The sequence below is a fragment of the Toxotes jaculatrix genome, chromosome 11 (assembly GCF_017976425.1).
Source record: "Toxotes jaculatrix isolate fToxJac2 chromosome 11, fToxJac2.pri, whole genome shotgun sequence".
Taxonomy (NCBI): Eukaryota; Metazoa; Chordata; class Actinopteri; family Toxotidae; genus Toxotes; species Toxotes jaculatrix.
Genome location: NC_054404.1, coordinates 4,254,491 through 4,281,724, shown reverse-complemented (window position 1 = coordinate 4,281,724; position 27,234 = coordinate 4,254,491). Strand labels below are relative to the sequence as shown.

General features: G+C 34.1%; 1 protein-coding gene across 1 annotated transcript; it reads right to left on the bottom strand.

Annotated features, from left to right (window-relative positions):
• Positions 1-357: 357 nt before the first annotated feature.
• Positions 358-26,008, bottom strand: otx1 (orthodenticle homeobox 1). Its single transcript, XM_041049915.1, has 4 exons — positions 25,885-26,008; positions 22,937-23,126; positions 3,051-3,202; positions 358-1,367 (listed from the first exon to the last, which is right to left on the bottom strand). Exons 2-4 carry the CDS (start codon positions 23,031-23,033, stop codon positions 618-620), a joined length of 999 nt encoding a protein of 332 aa, XP_040905849.1. The 5' UTR covers positions 23,034-23,126; positions 25,885-26,008; the 3' UTR covers positions 358-617.
• Between the last annotated feature and the right edge of the window lie 1,226 nt (positions 26,009-27,234).

Genomic DNA, 27,234 nt, shown 5'->3' with positions numbered 1-27,234 from the left:
AAAAACACCAACTAAACATGGTCACTGTAACTGACCCAAATACATATTTACATATTTCAGCTCCTCAACGTAGCTGACTAAAAATCTCTGTCATCCTAAAATAACAAATTTCAGAAATAAAAACTATACAGGATTTGATTGGGTTGGAGGTAAGAGGGCACTGCAGGCAGTTCCTGTCGGTGCACCAGAGGGGAAAATATTCCTCCCATCCAGAGAGCCAGAGAGCTGGTGGTCAAAGGAGTTTGGTTGAAATTACTTTTTTTTTTTAGTGGCTGTTTTGAAAAACAGTTTGGTTTTGTTAAGCTCATCCAAGAGAGAGCTTCTTAAAAACCCATTCTTCATTGTCAGGAAACTGCTCCTGATGTTTTCTCTTCACAGGACTCGAGGGGCTGCTTCTCTTCTTTCTTTTTTTTTTTTTTTAATTTTTAATTTTTAAAAAGACGTCGAGGACGAGAGGGAGGAAAAAACAAAGTCCGATTGCTGAGCATTCCTGCTGCTATCTTGTTATCTTATGGTTCATGAACTCTTTTTGTCTTTAAAAACAAGCAACACGCTAATCTGGAAAATAAAAGAAGAGGGAGCAGACGAGCAGAGGGGGGAAGAAAAGAAAAGCCTGATCACAAGACTTGGAACCTCCAGGAGGCCTGGTCTTTGTAGTCCAAGCAGTCTGTGGTGTTAAAGTTGAGCTTCCACGAGGAGGCTGCAGTCTGCTCTTTGTAATCCAGGCAGTCAGAGGAGTTGAAGGCCAGGCCAGAGCCGCTGTAGGCCTGGTGGTGGTGGTGATGGTGGTGGTGGCCTGACGACTGGCTGATGTGGTGGTGCGGGTGGCCTGACATGGACGAGGCCGTCATGGGGCTGAGCTGGTGGGGGTGGTGGTGGGAGTGCATGGGGGCCAGGTAGGATCCGCAGTCCACGCCACTGAAGTAAGAGCTGGAGGGGGTGGGGTAGCCCTGGCCGTAGCCCGGCGTCTGGTTGTAGGACATGGGGTAGGAGGTGGCAGCTGCAGCGGAGCCTGACATTGAACGCTGCATACAGGATGCGTTAGATGGGGGTCCGGGCTCAGGGAGCGGGGCCACGGCAGGAGCAGGGGCGTTTCCGGGGGAGATAGCGGGGCTCCAGATGGAGGAGACGGTGCTGATGGAGGTAGAGGTGCTGCTGAGTGCCGCTGGGCCTGTGTGATTGGTGGAGGAGGATGAAGAGGAGGACGAGCCGGTGCTGGAGACGGCAGGAGGCGTGAACTGGCCGCTGCTCTCGGATCCGGTGCTCTCCCGGGCCGGAGAAGACTTCTTTTTGGGCGGCCTGGCTTTGGCACTGCTGCCGCTCTGCTGCTGCTGGCGACACTTGGCCCTCCGGTTCTTGAACCACACCTAAAGCCGAGAACACCAGCCAGGAGTTAGCAACCATTCACACAAACAACCTCAGCATTTCATAAAAAAAAAAAAAAAAGATACTCCCAGGCCATGCTGGGAGTACATTATGGAAGAAAATTGGGGGTTATTAGCCATCAAGGTTCATTTCCACCCCGGCCCCTTGGCTCGGACCAGCCAGGGGTCTAATTTCATACCTGGTAGACGGCTCTAAGATAACAGGCTATTGGGTTTCACCACACAGTAGGGTAACTCTAGAGCACCAAGAGGGTAGGATCATGTAGAGCATTTTGTTTCACACACACATTCTGAGAATAACTCAAATTGTGTGAGAGAGGTCTGCCTTGGTTTTCCCCTAATGCCTTTCAAGAGTAGCATTTGTTCAACATTGTAGTGCAGCAGCGAGCTGTTGGTGGAGAGTTTGCATGGACAGTCCTGGCCTCTTCATTTTGGATCCCATATTTCAGATCAAGTTACACAGCTTTCAGTTAGGCCGCATCAAATAATAATGAAATGATCACGTGATTCAGATTAAAAAAAAAAAAAAAAAAAAAAAAGGATGCTCTCTGAGTACTATGATAAACTGAAGTGATGTTTAAGTGACTGAGGAAGGCCAATTTAACCAGACAAATGAGCTAAACCACAGGTGGAAAACAGGAAATTATATGAATAACAACAAAACTTGGACGCAACCATTTAGTCTTCGACAGTTTAAACAGCAGTAACACATTAGTTTCTTTACTGAAAACTAACAAACCTGTCTGTAATTTTAAATCCCAGCCATAATTTCACCATTATCCCTCAAAATCAGTCCATGTGCTCATTTTTATCATCATCTATAAAATCAGCTTAAAACACTGAAATCATGAGCTACCGTCCAAAATTATCCCCATTTAACTCACATACTTTTCCTCATAGGTGAATTATATGATCCTCCTGTTAGATTACACGAGAAAGCTTCCTAATATTCAGCTGCTGGTGGAGTTAAATGTTGAACCCAGCTGGCTTTATGGACAAAATTAGCAAGCTAAGGTTAACAATGAGGTAATTAGCCGTCAATTTTGATTGATCATCGATCAACGATCATCCCTTTGGAGTGCACAATAATTTTATATATATTTACTGGTACAAATACCACTAAAAAAATATTGAACTTAATCAGATTTGTCAAAGATATTAGACAGCTCATTTATAGCTATCTAGCTAAAATTAACAGTTAATTTAAGAGGAATGACGTCAGTAACGGTCAATTTTAAATATATTAAGGAAAATTTAATAGACTTTTAAAAATAACTCAAACTATCTCACTTTAGAAATAAATAACAAGTAATTGCCGTTTGAGTTAGGAGAAGAAGCGAACAAATGTTTAAAGTCAGATTTATTAAGAAGCTAATATTAAGGTTTTTGTTTTAATAATGGAGAGTCAAAACTGAGCAGGGAAAACGGGCCTTTAAAAATGTTTTTATAAAAATGTGGCCTGTTTAACGTTAATGATATTATAAGTTAACGTCTCTCTAGAGCTAACCCTTGGCCCTGTGTATGTGTGTGTGTGTGTGTGTTCTGGGACGTTTCCACACATTGAACTGTGAGAGCTACTGAACAAACGGAGGTGAAGATTAAAACGCTTCTTTCATTCATATTATTTTGCTCTCTCTTTCTTTCTTTCTTTTTTTTTTTTTTTACCTGGACTCTGGACTCTGGCAGGTTGATTTTCAGTGCGACCTCCTCCCGCATGAAGATGTCCGGGTACCGGGTCTTGGCGAACAGAGCCTCCAGGACGTCGAGCTGGGAGCGGGTGAACGTTGTGCGCTCCCTCCGCTGCTTCCTGGGAGTCGCTGCGGGAAAGAAAAGGACAGAAAAAAAGATAAGAAAAAAAAAAACCCCACCGGAGAACCGTTAATGAAGCGGTTTACTTCATGGAAATGAATAATAATGTTAATGTACATCAGGGGCGGGCTGGGCTTGAAATTCAGCCCGGGAGCTTGGTTTGGAGAGGCCTTTTACCCGATCGCACAACGGATGTAAGTGGAACTGTGATTTTACATTATTTGCAATATAAAAACAATCTAATGATATACATGATATACAGTAAGTAGAGTGTACTAAAGTACGCTACATATGCTCACACATACTATGCATACTCAAACACGATGTTTATTTAAAAATTAAAACTATTCTCAACTACTGTGTGTGTGTGTGTGCGGAGAAAAGAGGCAAAATGAATGGCAAAATTCTGTTTAATTTCTGCTTTATTTGGTAGCATGAAAACATGGAAAAGAACATGCTTTGTCTGTTGCTTGCATGTGGTTTTTCTCAAATAAAGGCTTCTTTCTTAATTTACCTGGCCCGTCTTTCTTGTTTTCTTTTGACAGTTTGATGACTGACTGAGCGGCTGAGCCAATCACATTTCAGTAGAAACTGGGATCATCTCAAATTGGGAGGGGCCGTATTAGTTTCACCCAGTCCAGCGGTGCGAAATCATCCCAGTCTAACGTTAGGTTCATATACTGTATAAAACAAGAACGTAGCACCCGTGACGTCACCCATTGTTTTTATGACATTTTGAGACAAAAAAAATCTTGACTTTTTTTGGCCGATTTTGATGCCTTACTGTACTGTCACGTTTTTTATGACATTTGGAGGTAAAAATTTTTTTTGACTTTTTTTGGTCGATTTTGACGACTTACTATAGTATGACGTTTTTCATGACATTTTGAAGTCAAAAAAATTTTTGACTTTTTTTGGCCGATTTTGACACCTTACTATACTATGACATTTTGAGGTCAAAAAATTTTTTGACTTTTTTTTCCCGAAAAAAACGCCGTACTATAGTATGACGTTTTTCATGACATTTTGAGGTCAAAAAAAATTTTGACTTTTTTTGGCCAATTTTGACGCCTTACTATACTATGACGTTTTTTATGACATTTTGAGGTGAAAAAAAAATTTGACTTTTTTTGGCCGAAAAAAACGCCTTACTATACTATGATGTTTTTTATGACATTTTGAGGTCGAAAATTTTTTTGACTTTTTTTGTCCGATTTTGACGCCTTACTATACTATGACGTTTTTTATGACATTTTGAGGTCAAAAAAATTTTTGACTTTTTTTGGCCGATTTTGACGCCTTACTATACTATGACGTTTTTTATGACATTTTGAGGTGAAAAAAAAATTTGACTTTTTTTGGCCGAAAAAAGCGCCTTACTATACTATGATGTTTTTTATGATATTTTGAGGTCAAAAAAAAATTAGACTTTTTTTGGCCGAAAAAAAAGCCTTACTATACTATGATGTTTTTTATGACATTTTGAGGTCGAAAATTTTTTTGACTTTTTTTGTCCGATTTTGACGCCTTACTATACTATGACGTTTTTTATGACATTTTGAGGTCAAAAAAATTTTTGACTTTTTTTGTCCGATTTTGACGCCTTACTATACTATGACGTTTTTTATGACATTTTGAGGTGAAAAAAAAATTTGACTTTTTTTGGCCGAAAAAAGCGCCTTATTATACTATGATGTTTTTTATGATATTTTGAGGTCAAAAAAAAATTAGACTTTTTTTGGCCGAAAAAAAAAGCCTTACTATACTATGATGTTTTTTATGACATTTTGAGGTCGAAAAAAATTTTGCCTTTTTTTGGCCGAGTTTGACGCCATACTATACTATGACGTTTTTTATGACATTCTGAGGTCAAAAAAAATTTTGACTTTTTTTGGCCGATTTTGATGCCTTACTATACTATGACGTTTTTTATGACATTTTGAGGTGAAAAAAAAATTTTGACTTTTTTTGGCCGATTTTGATGCCTTACTATACTATGACGTTTTTTATGACATTTTGAGGTGAAAAAAAAATTAGACTTTATTTGGCCAAAAAAAACGCCTTACTATACTATGACGTTTTTATGACATTTTGAGGTAAAAAAAAAATTAGACTTTTTTTGGCCGAAAAAAACGCCTTACTATACTATGACGTTTTTTATGACATTTTGAGGTGAAAAAAAAATTAGACTTTTTTTGGCCGAAAAAAACGCCTTACTATACTATGACGTTTTTTATGACATTTTGAGGTCAAAAAAAAAATTAGACTTTTTTTGGCCGAAAAAAACGCCTTACTATACTATGACGTTTTTTATGACATTTTGAGGTCAAAAAAAAATTTGACTTTTTTTGGCCGAAAAAAACGCCTTACTATACTATGACCATTTTTATGACATTTTGAGGTAAAAAAAAAATTAGACTTTTTTTGGCCGAAAAAAACGCCTTACTATACTATGACGTTTTTTATGACATTTTGAAGTCAAAAACTTTTTTGACTTTTTTGGACCGATTTTGACGCCTTACTATACTATGACGTTTTTTATGACATTTTGAGGTCGAAAAAAATTTTGACTTTTTTTGTCCGAATTTTACGCCTTACTATACTATGACGTTTTTTATGACATTTTGAGGTCAAAAAAAAATTAGACTTTATTTGGCCGAAAAAAACGCCTTACTATACTATGACGTTTTTATGACATTTTGAGGTAAAAAAAAAATAAGACTTTTTTTGGCCGAAAAAAACGCCTTACTATACTATGACGTTTTTTATGACATTTTGAGGTGAAAAAAAAATTAGACTTTTTTTGGCCGAAAAAAACGCCTTACTATACTATGACGTTTTTTATGACATTTTGAGGTGAAAAAAAAAATTTGACTTTTTTTGCCCGAAAAAAATGCCTTACTATACTATGACGTTTTTTATGACATTTTGAGGTCAAAAAAATTTTTGACTTTTTTTGTCCGATTTTGACGCCTTACTATACTATGATGTTTTTTATGACATTTTGAGGTCGAAAAAAATTTTGCCTTTTTTTGGCCGAGTTTGACGCCATACTATACTATGACGTTTTTTATGACATTCTGAGGTCAAAAAAATTTTTGACTTTTTTTGGCCGATTTTGATGCCTTACTATACTATGACGTTTTTTATGACATTTTGAGGTGAAAAAAAAATTTTGACTTTTTTTGGCCGATTTTGATGCCTTACTATACTATGACGTTTTTTATGACATTTTGAGGTGAAAAAAAAATTAGACTTTATTTGGCCAAAAAAAACGCCTTACTATACTATGACGTTTTTATGACATTTTGAGGTAAAAAAAAAATGTGACTTTTTTTGGCCGAAAAAAACGCCTTACTATACTATGACGTTTTTTATGACATTTTGAGGTGAAAAAAAAATTAGACTTTTTTTGGCCGAAAAAAACGCCTTACTATACTATGACGTTTTTTATGACATTTTGAGGTCAAAAAAAAAATTAGACTTTTTTTGGCCGAAAAAAACGCCTTACTATACTATGACGTTTTTTATGACATTTTGAGGTCAAAAAAAAATTTGACTTTTTTTGGCCGAAAAAAACGCCTTACTATACTATGACCATTTTTATGACATTTTGAGGTCAAAAAAAAATTTGACTTTTTTTGGCCGAAAAAAACGCCTTACTATACTATGACGTTTTTTATGACATTTTGAGGTCAAAAATTTTTTTGACTTTTTTGGACCGATTTTGACGCCTTACTATACTATGACGTTTTTTATGACATTTTGAGGTCGAAAAAAATTTTGACTTTTTTTGTCCGAATTTTACGCCTTACTATACTATGACGTTTTTTATGACATTTTGAGGTCAAAAAAAAATTAGACTTTATTTGGCCGAAAAAAACGCCTTACTATACTATGACGTTTTTATGACATTTTGAGGTAAAAAAAAAATAAGACTTTTTTTGGCCGAAAAAAACGCCTTACTATACTATGACGTTTTTTATGACATTTTGAGGTGAAAAAAAAAATTTGACTTTTTTTGCCCGAAAAAAATGCCTTACTATACTATGACGTTTTTTATGACATTTTGAGGTCAAAAAAATTTTTTACTTTTTTTGTCCGATTTTGACGCCTTACTATACTATGACGTTTTTTATGACATTTTGAGGTCGAAAAAAATTTTGACTTTATTTGGCCGAAAAAAACGCCTTACTATACTATGACGTTTTTTATGACATTTTGAGGTCAAAAAAATTTTTTACTTTTTTTGGCCGATTTTGACGCCTTACTATACTATGACGTATTTTATGACATTTTGAGGTCGAAAAAAATTTTGACTTTTTTTGCCCGAAAAAAACGCCATACTATGCTATGACGTTTTTTATGACATTTTGAGGTCAAAAAAAAATTTGACTTTTTTTGGCCGAAAAAAACGCCTTACTATACTATGACGTTTTTTATGACATTTTGAGGTCGAAAAAAATGTTTTACTTTTTTTGTCCGATTTTGACGCCTTACTATACTATGACGTTTTTTATGACATTTTGAGGTCGAAAAAAATTTTGACTTTTTTTGCCCGAAAAAAACGCCATACTATGCTATGACGTTTTTTATGACATTTTGAGGTCAAAAAAAAATTTGACTTTTTTTGGCCGAAAAAAACGCCTTACTATACTATGACGTTTTTTATGACATTTTGAGGTCGAAAAAAATTTTGACTTTTTTTGTCCGAATTTTACGCCTTACTATACTATGACGTTTTTTATGACATTTTGAGGTCGAAAAAAAATTTGACTTTTTTTGGCCGAAAAAAACGCCTTACTATACTATGACGTTTTTTATGACATTTTGAGGTCAAAAAAATTTTTGACTTTTTTTGTCCGATTTTGACGCCTTACTATACTATGACGTTTTTTATGACATTTTGAGGTCGAAAAAAATTTTGACTTTTTTTGGCCGAAAAAAACGCCATACTATGCTATGACGTTTTTTATGACATTTTGAGGTCAAAAAAAAATTTGACTTTTTTTGGCCGAAAAAAACGCCTTACTATACTATGACGTTTTTTATGACATTTTGAGGTCGAAAAAAATTTTTTACTTTTTTTGTCCGATTTTGACGCCTTACTATACTATGACGTTTTTTATGACATTTTGAGGTCGAAAAAAATTTTGACTTTTTTTGCCCGAAAAAAACGCCATACTATGCTATGACGTTTTTTATGACATTTTGAGGTAAAAAAAAAATTTGACTTTTTTTGGCCGAAAAAAACGCCTTACTATACTATGACGTTTTTTATGACATTTTGAGGTCGAAAAAAATTTTGACTTTTTTTGTCCGAATTTTACGCCTTACTATACTATGACGTTTTTTATGACATTTTGAGGTCAAAAAAAATGTTGACGTTTTTGGACCGATTTTGACGCCTTACTATACTATGACGTTTTTTATGACATTTTGAGGTCGAAAAAAATGTTGACGTTTTTGGACCGATTTTGACGCCTTACTATAGTATGACGTTTTTTATGACATTTTGAGGTCGAAAAAAATTTTGAATTTTTTTGCCCGAAAAAAACGCCTTACTATACTATGACGTTTTTTATGACATTTTGAGGTCGAAAAAAAATTTGACTTTTTTTGCTCGAAAAAAACGCCTTACTATACTATGACGTTTTTTATGACATTTTGAGGTCAAAAAAATTTTTTACTTTTTTTGGCCGATTTTGACGCCTTACTATACTATGACGATTTTTATGACATTTTGAGGTCGAAAAAAAATGTGACTTTTTTTGGCCGAAAAAAACGCCTTACTATACTATGACGTTTTTTATGACATTTTGAGGTCGAAAAAAATTTTGACTTTTTTTGCCCGAAAAAAACGCCTTACTATACTATGACGTTTTTTTTGACATTTTGAGGTCAAAATTTTTTTTGACTTTTTCGGACCAATTTTGACGCCTTACTATACTATGACGTTTTTTATGACATTTTGAGGTCGAAAAAAATGTTGACGTTTTTGGACCGATTTTGACGCCTTACTATATTATGACGTTTTTTATGACATTTTGAGGTCGAAAAAAAATTTTGACTTTTTTTGCCCGAAAAAAACGCCTTACTATACTATGACGTTTTTTTTGACATTTTGAGGTCAAAAATTTTTTTGACTTTTTTGGACCAATTTTGACGCCTTACTATACTATGACGTTTTTTATGACATTTTGAGGTCGAAAAAAATGTTGACGTTTTTGGACCGATTTTGACGCCTTACTATAGTATGACGTTTTTTATGACATTTTGAGGTCGAAAAAAATTTTGAATTTTTTTGCCCGAAAAAAACGCCTTACTATACTATGACGTTTTTTATGACATTTTGAGGTCGAAAAAAATGTTGACGTTTTTGGACCGATTTTGACGCCTTACTATAGTATGACGTTTTTTATGACATTTTGAGGTCGAAAAAAATTTTGAATTTTTTTGCCTGAATAAAACGCCATACTATACTATGACGTTTTTTATGACATTTTGAGGTAAAAAAAAAATGTGACTTTTTTTGGCCGAAAAAAACGCCTTACTATACTATGACGTTTTTTATGACATTTTGAGGTCGAAAAAAATTTTGACTTTTTTTGCCCGAAAAAAACGCCTTACTATACTATGACGTTTTTTATGACATTTTGAGGTCAAAAATTTTTTTGACTTTTTTGGACCGATTTTGACGCCTTACTATACTATGACGTTTTTTATGACATTTTGAGGTCGAAAAAAAATTTGAATTTTTTTGCCTGAAAAAAACGCCATACTATACTATGACGTTTTTTATGACATTTTGAGGTCAAAAAAAATTTTGACTTTTTTTGGCCGAAAAAAACGCCTTACTATACTATGACGTTTTTTATGACATTTTGAGGTCGAAAAAAATTTTGACTTTTTTGGCCGAAAACAACGCCTTACTATACTATGACGTTTTTTATGACAATTTGAGGTCGAAAAAAATTTTGACTTTTTTTGGCTGAAAAAAACGCCTTACTATACTATGACGTTTTTTATGACATTTTGAGGTCGAAAAAAATGTTGACGTTTTTGGACCGATTTTGACGCCTTACTATAGTATGACGTTTTTTATGACATTTTGAGGTCGAAAAAAATTTTGAATTTTTTTGCCCGAAAAAAACGCCTTACTATACTATGACGTTTTTTATGACATTTTGAGGTCGAAAAAAATGTTGACGTTTTTGGACCGATTTTGACGCCTTACTATAGTATGACGTTTTTTATGACATTTTGAGGTCGAAAAAAATTTTGAATTTTTTTGCCCGAAAAAAACGCCTTACTATACTATGACGTTTTTTATGACATTTTGAGGTCAAAAAATTTTTTTACTTTTTTTGTCCGATTTTGACGCCTTACTATACTATGACGTTTTTTATGACATTTTGAGGTCGAAAAAAATTTTGACTTTTTTTGCCCGAAAAAAACGCCTTACTATACTATGACGTTTTTTATGACATTTTGAGGTCGAAAAAAATGTTGACGTTTTTGGACCGATTTTGACGCCTTACTATAGTATGACGTTTTTTATGACATTTTGAGGTCAAAAAAAATTTTGAATTTTTTTGCCCGAAAAAAACGCCTTACTATACTATGACGTTTTTTATGACATTTTGAGGTCGAAAAAAATGTTGACGTTTTTGGACCGATTTTGACGCCTTACTATACTATGACGTTTTTTTTGACATTTTGAGGTCGAAAAAAATTTGAATTTTTTTGCCCGAAAAAAACGCCTTACTATACTATGACGTTTTTTATGACATTTTGAGGTCGAAAAAAAATTTGACTTTTTTTGCCCGAAAAAAACGCCTTACTATACTATGACGTTTTTTATGACATTTTGAGGTCAAAAAAATTTTTAACTTTTTTTGGCCGATTTTGACGCCTTACTATACTATGACGTTTTTTATGACATTTTGAGGTCGAAAAAAAATGTGACTTTTTTTGGCCGAAAAAAACGCCTTACTATACTATGACGTTTTTTTTGACATTTTGAGGTCAAAAATTTTTTTGACTTTTTTGGACCAATTTTGACGCCTTACTATACTATGACGTTTTTTATGACATTTTGAGGTCGAAAAAAATGTTGACGTTTTTGGACCGATTTTGACGCCTTACTATAGTATGACGTTTTTTATGACATTTTGAGGTCGAAAAAAAATTTGACTTTTTTTGCCCGAAAAAAAACGCCTTACTATACTATGACGTTTTTTATGACATTTTGAGGTCGAAAAAAAATTTGACTTTTTTTGCCCGAAAAAAACGCCTTACTATACTATGACGTTTTTTATGACATTTTGAGGTCAAAAAATTTTTTGACTTTTTTTGTCCGATTTTGACGCCTTACTATACTATGACATTTTATATGACATTTTGAGGTCAAAAAAAAATTTGACTTTTTTTGGCCAAAAAAAACGCCTTACTATACTATGACGTTTTTTATGACATTTTGAGGTCGAAAAAAATTTTGACTTTTTTTGCCCGAAACAAACGCCTTACTATAGTATGACGTTTTTTATGACATTTTGAGGTCAAAAATTTTTTCGACTTTTTTGGACCGATTTTGACGCCTTACTATACTATGACGTTTTTTATGACATTTTGAGGTCGAAAAAAATTTTGAATTTTTTTGCCCGAAAAAAACGCCATACTATACTATGACGTTTTTTATGACATTTTGAGGTCAAAAAAAAATTTGACTTTTTTTGGCCGAAAAAAACGCCTTACTATACTATGACGTTTTTTATGACATTTTGAGGTCGAAAAAATTTTTGACTTTTTTGGCCGAAAACAACGCCTTACTATACTATGACGTTTTTTATGACATTTTGAGGTCGAAAAAAATTTTGACTTTTTTTGCCCGAAAAAAACGCCTTACTATACTATGACGTTTTTTATGACATTTTGAGGTCGAAAAAAATGTTGACGTTTTTGGACCGATTTTGACGCCTTACTATAGTATGACGTTTTTTATGACATTTTGAGGTCAAAAAAAATTTTGAATTTTTTTGCCCGAAAAAAACGCCTTACTATACTATGACGTTTTTTATGACATTTTGAGGTCGAAAAAAATGTTGACGTTTTTGGACCGATTTTGACGCCTTACTATACTATGACGTTTTTTATGACATTTTGAGGTCGAAAAAAATTTGAATTTTTTTGCCCGAAAAAAACGCCTTACTATACTATGACGTTTTTTATGACATTTTGAGGTCGAAAAAAAATTTGACTTTTTTTGCCCGAAAAAAACGCCTTACTATACTATGACGTTTTTTATGACATTTTGAGGTCAAAAAAATTTTTAACTTTTTTTGGCCGATTTTGACGCCTTACTATACTATGACGTTTTTTATGACATTTTGAGGTCGAAAAAAAATTTGACTTTTTTTGGCCGAAAAAAACGCCTTACTATACTATGACGTTTTTTATGACATTTTGAGGTCAAAAATTTTTTCGACTTTTTTGGACCGATTTTGACGCCTTACTATACTATGACGTTTTTTATGACATTTTGAGGTCGAAAAAAATTTTGAATTTTTTTGCCCGAAAAAAACGCCATACTATACTATGACGTTTTTTATGACATTTTGAGGTCAAAAAAAAATTTGACTTTTTTTGGCCGAAAAAAACGCCTTACTATACTATGACGTTTTTTATGACATTTTGAGGTCGAAAAAATTTTTGACTTTTTTGGCCGAAAACAACGCCTTACTATACTATGACGTTTTTTATGACATTTTGAGGTCGAAAAAAATTTTGACTTTTTTTGCCCGAAAAAAACGCCTTACTATACTATGACGTTTTTTATGACATTTTGAGGTCGAAAAAAATGTTGACGTTTTTGGACCGATTTTGACGCCTTACTATAGTATGACGTTTTTTATGACATTTTGAGGTCGAAAAAAATTTGAATTTTTTTGCCCGAAAAAAACGCCTTACTATACTATGACGTTTTTTATGACATTTTGAGGTCGAAAAAAAATTTGACTTTTTTTGCCCGAAAAAAACGCCTTACTATACTATGACGTTTTTTATGACATTTTGAGGTCAAAAAAATTTTTAACTTTTTTTGGCCGATTTTGACGCCTTACTATACTATGACGTTTTTTATGACATTTTGAGGTCGAAAAAAAATGTGACTTTTTTTGGCCGAAAAAAACGCCTTACTATACTATGACGTTTTTTTTGACATTTTGAGGTCAAAAATTTTTTTGACTTTTTTGGACCAATTTTGACGCCTTACTATACTATGACGTTTTTTATGACATTTTGAGGTCGAAAAAAATGTTGACGTTTTTGGACCGATTTTGACGCCTTACTATAGTATGACGTTTTTTATGACATTTTGAGGTCGAAAAAAATGTTGACGTTTTTGGACCGATTTTGACGCCTTACTATAGTATGACGTTTTTTATGACATTTTGAGGTCGAAAAAAAATGTGACTTTTTTTGGCCGAAAAAAACGCCTTACTATACTATGACGTTTTTTTTGACATTTTGAGGTCAAAAATTTTTTTGACTTTTTTTGGCCGATTTTGACGCCTTACTATACTATGACGTTTTTTATGACATTTTGAGGTCGAAAAAAATGTTGACGTTTTTGGACCGATTTTGACGCCTTACTATAGTATGACGTTTTTTATGACATTTTGAGGTCGAAAAAAATGTTGACGTTTTTGGACCGATTTTGACGCCTTACTATAGTATGACGTTTTTTATGACATTTTGAGGTCGAAAAAAAATGTGACTTTTTTTGCCCGAAAAAAACGCCTTACTATACTATGACGTTTTTTATGACATTTTGAGGTCGAAAAAAAATTTGACATTTTTTGCCCGAAAAAAACGCCTTACTATACTATGACGTTTTTTATGACATTTTGAGGTCAAAAATTTTTTCGACTTTTTTGGACCGATTTTGACGCCTTACTATACTATGACGTTTTTTATGACATTTTGAGGTCGAAAAAAATTTTGAATTTTTTTGCCCGAAAAAAACGCCATACTATACTATGACGTTTTTTATGATATTTTGTGGTCAAAAAAAAATTTGACTTTTTTTGGCCGAAAAAAACGCCTTACTATACTATGACGTTTTTTATGACATTTTGAGGTCGAAAAAAATTTTGACTTTTTTTGCCCGAAAAAAACGCCTTACTATACTATGACGTTTTTTATGACATTTTGAGGTCAAAAAAATTTTTTACTTTTTTTGTCCGATTTTGACGCCTTACTATACTATGACGTTTTTTATGACATTTTGAGGTCAAAAATTTTTTTGACTTTTTTGGACCGATTTTGACGCCTTACTATACTATGACGTTTTTTATGACATTTTGAGGTCGAAAAAAATTTTGAATTTTTTTGCCTGAAAAAAACGCCATACTATACTATGACGTTTTTTATGACATTTTGAGGTCAAAAAAAAATGTGACTTTTTTTGGCCGAAAAAAACGCCTTACTATACTATGACGTTTTTTATGACATTTTGAGGTCGAAAAAATTTTTGACTTTTTTGGCCGAAAACAACGCCTTACTATACTATGACGTTTTTTATGACATTTTGAGGTCGAAAAAAATTTTGACTTTTTTTGCCCGAAAAAAACGCCTTACTATACTATGACGTTTTTTATGACATTTTGAGGTCGAAAAAAATGTTGACGTTTTTGGACCGATTTTGACGCCTTACTATAGTATGACGTTTTTTATGACATTTTGAGGTCGAAAAAAATTTTGAATTTTTTTGCCCGAAAAAAACGCCTTACTATACTATGACGTTTTTTATGACATTTTGAGGTCGAAAAAAATGTTGACGTTTTTGGACCGATTTTGACGCCTTACTATAGTATGACGTTTTTTATGACATTTTGAGGTCGAAAAAAATTTTGAATTTTTTTGCCTGAATAAAACGCCATACTATACTATGACGTTTTTTATGACATTTTGAGGTCAAAAAAAAATTTGACTTTTTTTGGCCGAAAAAACGCCTTACTATACTATGACGTTTTTTATGACATTTTGAGGTCGAAAAAAATTTTGACTTTTTTTGCCCGAAAAAAACGCCTTACTATACTATGACGTTTTTTATGACATTTTGAGGTCAAAAATTTTTTTGACTTTTTTGGACCGATTTTGACGCCTTACTATACTATGACGTTTTTTATGACATTTTGAGGTCGAAAAAAAATTTGAATTTTTTTGCCTGAAAAAAACGCCATACTATACTATGACGTTTTTTATGACATTTTGAGGTCAAAAAAATTTTTGACTTTTTTTGGCCGAAAAAAACGCCTTACTATACTATGACGTTTTTTATGACATTTTGAGGTCGAAAAAAATTTTGACTTTTTTGGCCGAAAACAACGCCTTACTATACTATGACGTTTTTTATGACATTTTGAGGTCGAAAAAAATTTTGACTTTTTTTGGCTGAAAAAAACGCCTTACTATACTATGACGTTTTTTATGACATTTTGAGGTCGAAAAAAATGTTGACGTTTTTGGACCGATTTTGACGCCTTACTATAGTATGACGTTTTTTATGACATTTTGAGGTCGAAAAAAATTTTGAATTTTTTTGCCCGAAAAAAACGCCTTACTATACTATGACGTTTTTTATGACATTTTGAGGTCGAAAAAAATTTGACTTTTTTTGCCCGAAAAAAACGCCTTACTATACTATGACGTTTTTTATGACATTTTGAGGTCAAAAAAATTTTTGACTTTTTTTGTCCGATTTTGACGCCTTACTATACTATGACGTTTTTTATGACATTTTGAGGTCGAAAAAAAATGTGACTTTTTTTGGCAGAAAAAAACGCCTTACTATACTATGACGTTTTTTTTGACATTTTGAGGTCAAACATTTTTTTGACTTTTTTGGACCAATTTTGACGCCTTACTATACTATGACGTTTTTTATGACATTTTGAGGTCGAAAAAAATTTTGAATTTTTTTGCCCGAAAAAAACGCCATACTATACTATGACGTTTTTTATGACATTTTGAGGTCAAAAAAAAATTTGACTTTTTTTGGCCGAAAAAAACGCCTTACTATACTATGACGTTTTTTATGACATTTTGAGGTCGAAAAAAATTTTGACTCTTTTTGCCCAAAAAAAACGCCTTACTATACTATGACGTTTTTTATGACATTTTGAGGTCGAAAATTTTTTTGACTTTTTTGGACAAATTTTGACGCCTTACTATACTATGACGTTTTTTATGACATTTTGAGGTCGAAAAAAATTTTGACTTTTTTTGGCCGATTTTGACGCCATACTATACTATGACGTTTTTTATGACATTTTGAGGTGAAAAAAAAATTTGACTTTTTTTGGCCGAAAAAAACGCCTTACTATACTATGACGTTTTTTTTGACATTTTGAGGTCAAAATTTTTTTTGACTTTTTTGGACCGATTTTGACACCTTACTATACTATGACGTTTTTTATGACATTTTGAGGTCGAAAAAAATGTTGACGTTTTTGGACCGATTTTGACGCCTTACTATACTATGACGTTTTTTATGACATTTTGAGGTCGAAAAAAATGTTGACGTTTTTGGACCGATTTTGACGCCTTACTATAGTATGACGTTTTTTATGACATTTTGAGGTCGAAAAAAATTTTGAATTTTTTTGCCCGAAAAAAACGCCTTACTATACTATGACGTTTTTTATGACATTTTGAGGTCAAAAAATTTTTTTACTTTTTTTGTCCGATTTTGACGCCTCACTATGCTATGACGTTTTTTATGACATTTTGAGGTCGAAAAAAATTATGTTTTTGGACCGATTTTGACGCCTTACTATAGTATGACCTTTTTTATGACATTTTGAGGTCGAAAAAAATTTTGAATTTTTTTGCCCGAAAAAAACGCCTTACTATACTATGACGTTTTTTATGACATTTTGAGGTAAAAAAAAATTTTTTACTTTTTTTGTCCGATTTTGACGCCTTACTATACTATGACGTTTTTTATGACGTTTTGAGGTCGAAAAAAATTTTTGACTTTTTTTGCCCGAAAAAAACGCCTTACTATACTATGATGTTTTTTATGACATTTTGAGGTCAAAAAAATTTGTTACTTTTTTTGTCCGATTTTGACGCCTTACTATACTATGACGTTTTTTATGACATTTTGAGGTCGAAAAAAATGTTGACGTTTTTGGACCGATTTTGACGCCTTACTATAGTATGACCTTTTTTATGACATTTTGAGGTCGAAAAAAATTTTGAATTTTTTTTTGCCCGAAAAAAACGCCTTACTATACTATGACGTTTTTTATGACATTTTGAGGTCGAAAAAAAATTTGACTTTTTTTGCCCGAAAAAAACGCCTTACTATACTATGACGTTTTTTATGACATTTTGAGGTAAAAAAATTTTTTTACTTTTTTTGTCCGATTTTGACGCCTTACTATACTATGACGTTTTTTATGACGTTTTGAGGTCGAAAAAAATTTTGACTTTTTTTGGCCGAAAAAAACGCCTTACTATACTATGACGTTTTTTATGACATTTTGAGGTGAAAAAATTTTTTGACTTTTTTTGGCCGATTTTGACGCCTTACTATACTATGACGTTTTTTATGACATTTTGAGGTGAAAAAAAAATTTGACTTTTTTTGGCCGAAAAAAACGCCTTACTATACTATGACGGTTTTTATGACATTTTGAGGTCGAAAAAAAATTTGACTTTTTTTGGCCGAAAAAAACGCCTTACTATACTATGACGTTTTTTATGACATTTTGAGGTCAAAAAAATTTTTTACTTTTTTTGTCCGATTTTGACGCCTTACTATACTATGACGTTTTTTATGACATTTTGAGGTCGAAAAAAATTTTGACTTTTTTTGGCTGAAAGAAACGCCTTACTATACTATGACGTTTTTTATGACATTTTGAGGTCGAAAAAAATTTTGACTTTTTTTGCCCGAAAAAAACGCCTTACTATACTATGACGTTTTTTATGACATTTTGAGGTCAAAAATTTTTTCGACTTTTTTGGACCGATTTTGACGCCTTACTATACTATGACGTTTTTTATGACATTTTGAGGTCGAGAAAAATGTTGACGTTTTTGGACCGATTTTGACGCCTTACTATACTATGACGTTTTTTATGACATTTTGAGGTCGAAAAAATTTTTGAATTTTTTTGCCGAAAAAAACGCCTTACTATACTATGACATTTTTTATGACATTTTGAAGTCAAAAAATTTTTTTACTTTTTTTGTCCGAAAAAAACGCCTTACTATACTATGACGTTTTTTATGACATTTTGAGGTCGAAAAAAATGTTGACGTTTTTGGACCGATTTTGACGCCTTACTATAGTATGACGTTTTTTTATGACATTTTGAGGTCAAAAAAAAATTTGACTTTTTTTGCCCGAAAAAAACGCCTTACTATACTATGACGTTTTTTATGACATTCTGAGGTCGAAAAAAAATTTGACTTTTTTTGCCCGAAAAAAACGCCTTACTATACTATGATGTTTTTTATGACATTTTGAGGTCTAAAAAATTTTTGACTTTTTTTGCCCGAAAAAAACGCCTTACTATACTATGATGTTTTTTATGACATTTTGAGGTCAAAAAAATTTTTGACTTTTTTTGGCCGATTTTGACGCCTTACTATACTATGACATTTTTTATGACATTTTGAGGTAAAAAAAAAATTTGACTTTTTTTGGCCGAAAAAAACGCCTTACTATACTATGACGTTTTTTATGACATTTTGAGGTCGAAAAAAATTTTGACTTTTTTTGGCCGAAAAAAACGCCTTACTATACTATGACGTTTTTTATGACATTTTGAGGTCAAAAATTTTTTTGACTTTTTTGGACCGATGTTGACGCCTTACTATACTATGATGTTTTTTATGACATTTTGAGGTCGAAAAAAAATGTGACTTTTTTTGTCCGAATTTTACGCCTTACTATACTATGACGTTTTTTATGACATTTTGAGGTCAAAATTTTTTTTGACTTTTTTGGACCGATTTTGACGCCTTACTATACTATGATGTTTTTTATGACATTTTGAGGTCGAAAAAAAATTTGACTTTTTTTGTCCGAATTTTACGCCTTACTATACTATGACGTTTTTTATGACATTTTGAGGTCGAAAAAAATTTTGACTTTTTTTGCCTGAAAAAAAACGCCATACTATAGTATGACGTTTTTTATGACATTTCGAGGTCGAAAAAAATTTTGAATTTTTTTGCCCGAAAAAAACGCCTTACTATACTATGACGTTTTTTTTTGACATTTTGAGGTCAAAATTTTTTTTGACTTTTTTGGACCGATTTTGACGCCTTACTATACTATGACGTTTTTTATGACATTTTGAGGTCGAAAAAAATTTTGAATTTTTTTGCCCGAAAAAAACGCCTTACTATACTATGACGTTTTTTATGACATTTTGAGGTCGAAAAAAAATGTGACTTTTTTTGGCCGAAAAAAACGCCTTACTATACTATGACATTTTTTATGACATTTTGAGGTCAAAAAAAAATGTGACTTTTTTTGGCCGAAAAAAACGCCTTACTATACTATGACGTTTTTTATGACATTTTGAGGTCGAAAAAAACTTTGACTTTTTTTGCCCGAAAAAAACGCCTTACTATACTATGATGTTTTTTTATGACATTTTGAGGTCAAAAATTTTTTTGACTTTTTTGGACCGATTTTGACGCCTTACTATACTATGACGTTTTTTATGACATTTTGAGGTCGAAAAAAATGTTGACTTTTTTTGCCCGAAAAAAACGCCTTACTATACTATGATGTTTTTTTATGACATTTTGAGGTCAAAAATTTTTTTGACTTTTTTGGACCGATTTTGACGCCTTACTATACTATGACGTTTTTTATGACATTTTGAGGTCGAAAAAAATTTTGACTTTTTTTGGCCGATTTTGACGCCTTACTATACTATGACGTTTTTTATGACATTTTGAGGTCAAAAAAAAATTTGACTTTTTTTGGCCGAAAAAAACACCTTACTATACTATGACGTTTTTTATGACATTTTGAGGTCGAAAAAAAATTTGACTTTTTTTGCCCGAAAAAAACGCCTTACTATACTATGACGTTTTTATGACATTTTGAGGTGAAAAAATTTTTTGACTTTTTTTGGCTGAAAAAAACGCCTTACTATACTATGACATTTTGAGGTCGAAAAAAAATTAGACTTTTTTTGGCCGAAAAAAACGCCTTACTATACTATGACGTTTTTTATGACATTTTGAGGTTGAAAAAAATTTTGACTTTTTTTGGCCGAAAAAAACGCCTTACTATACTATGATGTTTTTTATGACATTTTGAGGTGAAAAAATTTTTTGACTTTTTTTGGCCGATTTTGACGCCTTACTATACTATGACGTTTTTTATGACATTTTGAGGTGAAAAAAAAATTTGACTTTTTTTGGCCGAAAAAAACGCCTTACTATACTATGACATTTTTTATGACAGTTTAAGGTAAAAATTTTTTTTGACTTTTTTGGACCGATTTTGACGCCTTACTATACTATGATGTTTTTTATGACATTTTGAGGTCGAAAAAAATTTTGACTTTTTTTGGCCGAAAAAAACGCCTTACTATACTGTGACGTTTTTTATGACATTTTGAGGTCGAAAAAAATTTTGTCTATTTTGGACCGATTTTGACGCCTTACTATACTATGACGTTTTTTATGACATTTTGAGGTCGAAAAGAATTTTGACTTTTTTGGACCGATTTTGACGCCTTACTATACTATGACGTTTTTATGACATTTTGAGGTCGAAAAAATTTTTGACTTTTTTTTTCCGATTTTGACGCCATGCTATACTATGACCTTTTTTATGACATTTTGAATGCAAAAAAAATTTTGACTTTTTTTGACCGATTTTGACGCCTTCCTATAGTATGACGTTTTTTATGACATTTTGAGGTCAAAAATTTTTTTGACTTTTTTTGACCGATTTTGACGCCTTACTATAGTATGACGTTTTTCATGACATTTTGAGGTCAAAAATTTTTTTGACTTTCTTTGGTCGATTTTGACGCCTTACTATACTATGACGTTTTTTATGACATTTTGAGGTCAAAAATTTTTTGACTTTTTTTGGCCGATTTTGACGCCTTACTATACTATGACCATTTTTATGACATTTTGAGGTCAAAAAATTTTTTGACTTTTTTTGCCCGATTTTGATGCCTTAGTATGACGTTTTTTTATGACATTTTGAGGTCAAAAAGAATTTTGACTTTTTTTGCCCGATTTTGACACCTTACTATACTATCAGGTGTTTCATGACATTCTGAGGTCTTACTAAAATAAATGGCCCGCCTCCGAGCAATGGATCCCAAAAGCACAAAAGTGTAGCGTGTAAATTATATGCTCTTTTAGGCTGTAATGTTGGCTATTTTAACATGGGGGTAAATGGATAATTGCTCACTTCTGGAGCCAGCCCCCAGCGGCAGGCGAGAAACGCCAACGCGGAAGTGATCCTCACTGCTTTTTTTTTTTTTTCCTCAACTTTATTTAATAAATTGTGCATAAACACAATGAACAGAACATATGACATGGGTACAATATTTCTAACAGTTCAGATAAAATTCAGTTCCTTTAGGATGTTAAAAGTCCTTGTTGCCTTTTGGTTCTCCATGTGTTCCAGAATGAGTCCATATTTATTCAGTTCAACAGTGAATTGTACAAAAGAGGGTTTGGATCCAGACATTTGGATTTATGAATATGATATTTCCCAAGAATGACAAGAATCTGTATAGCATGGTTAGTGATCCTCACTGCTGAAACCTACAGCTCTTGCCTTGGTTACGTTCCACTCTACGTGCCACCTGCGGCTGCGAGGACACGCTGCTGCGGTACACTGATACTGCATTTTATAGGGTAAAAAATAAACGTTCCGACCACCGGCCGGGAACAGACCGGCAGTTCGGGAAACCTCCCGAACCTCCCGATGGCCAGCCCGACCCTGATGTACATCCACAGTTTTTATCGACATGTTTCTGCTCAGTCTGTGTGCTGAGATCCAGATCTACAGACATGTTAAAACAGGCGGAAAAATACGAAATGAAACGACCGAAATTCATTTATCTCATCTCTTTACTTCAACAGCACGTTCAGGTTTTCTTATTGAAAGCTGTGTGGCAATCCTTATGAAAAAAGTCTCATTATTTAAGCTAAAACATTGTTTTTGTCTATTTGTGTGTTGTTTCAATACTTTGTTTATAGACACTTCGCTTCTGAACTGAATTCATTTAGAGAAAGACAGAAATTAGCTCGAACCGTTTTTAAAAACGTGTTGTACAGTGATTAACAACAACAGCGTTTAACTGAACGTCTATTTGTTTGTCTTTCTAAGTTCTAAGTTTCTAGGTTTAAAAAAACCCCCAAACAAACAAAAAAACAAACAAAAAAAACTACACACACTCCTAAATTTTCACACCATGTCCAAAGGTGTACTGTCAGTTTTATAACGTTGCATGGAACACGTTATGTTCTAAATGTTTGCATTGTTTATAGTTCCAGGGCACACGTTTTATTAATGTGCTGCTATTATTATTATTAGTAGTAATAAAAATATTTTCATTGACTTGATGTTTTTAGTCATTTTCTTCGTGATCCAGGTTCCTCTGTCCTGGACCATTAATCTTTAAAAGTGTGTGTGTGTGTGAGTGTGTGTTTGCGCGCCGGACTCCTACCTGGGTAGCCCACTGAGGGGTGCAGCAGGTCCATGGCAGCGCCGCTGAGCCCCAGGCCGTTGACGCCGTAGGGGGGCTGTTTGAGGTAGGACATCATGCTACAGGCGGTCACTGCTCCACCCAGCTCAGGCCAGTGGTTCGGTTTCCCCCGATGCTGCAGCTTGACGGGACAGGGGGCCGATCCAAGTCACTGCGCGCACACGGGACGAGGGAGAAAACACTGTCAACATCTCAGACGGAACAAAAACAAAAGCTGCAAAAGTCTTTTTGCGGCTTGGAAGGAAAAGCACTGCCACCTGAAACAGGCCTTTAGTAAAGGCCATTTTTTGTCTCATATTTAAAATCTGTTTTATTTGTCGGTGGAAATCTCGCTTCTCAACCAGCTTCCACTCATTTTTTCGATATTTTAAACACAAGAAAGCACAATAAAAAGCAGTAGAATCCGGTATCATGAGTCAAAGTTTGTAACAAACCAACAAACTAATTATTTGGTGAAAGTAGGAAATAAAACAATGAATTACAAATAGGATGGATTCATCACTTTAAATCACAGACGCACATAAAATCCCTTCAGGAATATTGGATTTTTTGGTGAGAGGATAACCGGGGTCACACGGCTGCTGAAGTCCTCGCTCCAACTCAAAACCTCAGCGGGGGTTAAAAAAAAAAAAAAAAAGGTAAATTGACGAGACGAAGTTTTTCGTGTTTAAAGGCGAATTATTCAGCTTTTAAAACTAAAATCAAAACAGATAAACTGGATCAAACTGATGCAAGTTATAGACATAAACAAATCACTGCCTTACTGAAAATGCTGAGTGTTTGATTCCGTCTATCATTACCATCTCCTACCTGCACAATATGTAGAATACTGAAAAAAACAAACAAAAAAACAAACATATACACGTTATTTTCCCATGAAACACAGGGCGCTCACTGGGCTGTAAAAGCATCTGGATCAGTATGAACTTTTTTCCCCACCACCAGAAAAAAAACCCAACCTTTTATCACAATCCTCTTTTCTCAAAGACTAATTACTAATTCAATCAAAAATAATCTATTGGCCTCTATGATGTAATGCACCTTGTTAAAGGTCTGAATGTATAGGTCAATAATCAATATTAAAAAAAAAAAAAAAAAGAGAGAGAACTTGTAAATTAAAAAGTCAAAAAGCAAAATACTCTCTGAGGCGATTAAATGTTATTTCACCCTTGTGTATTTTTTTTATGCAATAAAAGCAAAATGAAACCTCTGAATAAAACCGCGTGGGTTAAATATGTGTGTGTGTGTGTGTGTGTGTGTGTGTGTGTGTGTGTGTGTGTATGTGTGTGTGTTTGAAGGCCTGCACTTACACACACAAACACACACACGCGTTTAAAAAAAAAAAAAAAAAAAAAAAAGATGGATTATGGACGTGGTTTGATAATCTATAAAAATCGCAGCTGTGGTTGTCAGAAATCCTTCTGTACTCAGGTCATTCTGTTTGTTTCGGGTCGTCAAACGTTGTGTGTATTTTGACCACAACCAGACTCCTGTGGATCCTCAGTCCCGGGCTGAAAATCTCTGAGTCCACATTAGAATAAAAACCCTCTAAATAAACCGTTTTGTTTGGAGCTCAGATTATTTAATTCTTCTAAATCAGAGAAAGATCCGAGGAGCCAAACTGACTCGTTTCTAAATATAAATTCACTTTTATTGTTTAAGAAATTATCATCTCAGGGTTTATTCTTTATTTTAAAGCGCGAGGGAAAAAAAACCAAACTCCGTTGAAAAAAAAAAGTCTGATTATTTTTTCACTTCTTGATTTTCAACAGACTGAAAAACTAATGGTGAAAATATATTTTGTATAAAGACCAACTGTGATTTTCAGTCCCTTCCGTGGTTTAAAAAAAAAAAGCCATGTAATAACAGGTGATGTAATATATTGGTTTGTTTGCTTTTCTCAGGCTGTAAAGACTGAAGTGATGATCACATTTTTAAAGGATAAATGAACACGTCTTCAGCCGCCTGCCTCAAAAAGCAGAAAACAAAACAAGTTTAACTTAATCAAACAAGTCAAACTCAACAACTCCTCTAAACACTGAACTAATCTGCATTTCCACTGAAAAACACACACACACCAAACACACACACAGAGATGATCCTGGTGCAGGTTTGAAAACGTAAAACCTAATGTTTTTGTTAACCGATAACAAAGTTAGATTTTTCCTCCTCAGCGGAGGATTATTTAAACCAAAACACGCAGCAGCCCCGCAGTTTGACGGGTGTGAATTAAATTAGTGACTCTGAAGGAGAGATTATTTTAACAATGAGCTCCTAACTGACCAAACCAAAACCTCCACCTACCAAACGTGTATTCCAGCGGCTTTTTAAACCGCATTTCCAGCCCTGCCAGGCCGCAGTGAAAAGGGGAGAGCTCGGTGCAAATGAACTCAATTAGAATTTAGATTAGACCTCCGGGGAGAGAGCGTTTCAGAAGGGCTCTTATCAGCAAAATAAATTAACAAAAACCAAAACACGCCTCTCCAATTATCTACTAAGTGGTTCAAACGTTTTAATGGCCAATTGCTCTCCAAAAAAAAAAGGGGAAAAAAAGGGAATGAATTGGAATAGAAATATGAAAATTATCTTTTCTGGAAGAAAGTTGACTCAATTTATCCAGGTCAAGCTGAAGTCCTTCCACCCTGCGGATTAATTGATATCTCTGCTAAAATTTAAATTTCACCTCAAACTTGCAGCGGCGCAAATTGAAATCATGCGCAGAACATGTCACAAAATTTAACCTGGAAACACTTCTTTTTTTAAAAAAAAATAAATAAAGTGACTGCTCTGTCCCTGTTACACTCCAGCTGCTCGTGTCACCATTAACACCATAGTTCCGTTCCGTTAAATTAGTGAGAAAAGAAAAAAGAAAAGAAGAGAAAAGAAAAGAAAAGAAAAAGAGACGTTACCTTGTTTTTCTCCGTCCCTTCTCCCGAAGCTCTCCGGCCACACGAGGCGTGCAGCAGTAAAATTATCCAGCAGTAGGAAGTCTGCAGGGCACAAAACTCGAGCAGCAGCGGCAGACTTGTTCAAAAGCAAACAACAGTGTGCAAACCGAGCGGCATCACGGAGACACACGCAGTCAGGTTATCAGCACACGGGCGTCACCGCGTCCTCGGTGCGGTTCCGGGTGTTTTTACAGCCAAATAAATCAAACTCATTTGCTTTCAGGGGGCTTGTCGTTGTCTGTCAGAGTGTTAAGGTGATTTCAAATGGAGACGGATGGAGATTGATCACCTTCTCTCCGCCCTGCGCCTCTATGAGCGGAGGACACCTGCGGATCCGCCTCCTGCAGCCAATGGGCGCGCGTCACCGTGCTGACGGACGGCGAATGCGGCCTATGAGCGGTAAGAGGCAGCTGGGGGAGCCCACTCCCACTCACCCGGCACCCCCCACCCCCCTCCTCCTCTCGATCCCGGTCCCGAGACCAGACGAACCACAGAGAGGTCCTAAAAAAGACGGGAATGTTTCACAGGCCTGCAGGAGAAAGTGTTTCAGATTGAGCAGGGCTGCGCTCTGCTCTCTGCTCTGCGCCGAAGTGTGTTAAAGACGAAATTCAATTCTGTGAAAATTCACATTTCATGGGAAGAGTTTTGTATTTTATAATGTACATGCAGCTGACAAGAAGAGCAGGTTCTGGAGGAGCCAACACGAGGAAGAGTCTCGTCTCTTCCTCCATCCAAAACTTATTTTCTGCTAAAATCTACCGTTTCTCTCCTTTGAATTACACGATGCCTCAAATGTTGTGTTATTAACCTACAAATAACCAAAATCAGTTAAATAAAAATTACGATTCACGTTTCAAGAGACAGAAAATGTTCAACATCAGGAGAGAAAAGTGTTCGTCCGAGGTTTAAAACCCCGCTTTAAATGGTGTTTGGCAGAAAAGCTGCGTGTTAGTTTAATAACGAGAGAAAACTCGTTTACTCCCAGGCTTTTATTTTTAGGTTGGCTGTTATTGTTCCTGCTGATTCTTCTGTGAAAGCGAGAAATAAAACACAAGATAAATAAAATAAAATAAAATAAAGGAGGAAAGAAGTTAAATTTATCCATTTTGATTATTTGTGATACACCTCCCTCCTCTCTCTCTCTCTCCACACACACACACCAGTCTCATGAATATTAATGAGGTCTAATCCCCATTTAGAATTACATTTGAGGATGGTTGACGTAAAGTTTAATAGGGATAGACCTCCAACTCACTGCGGAGGAAAAAGACGAATCCGCAGAAGAAGAAAAATCAGCAGCAAACGCTGCGG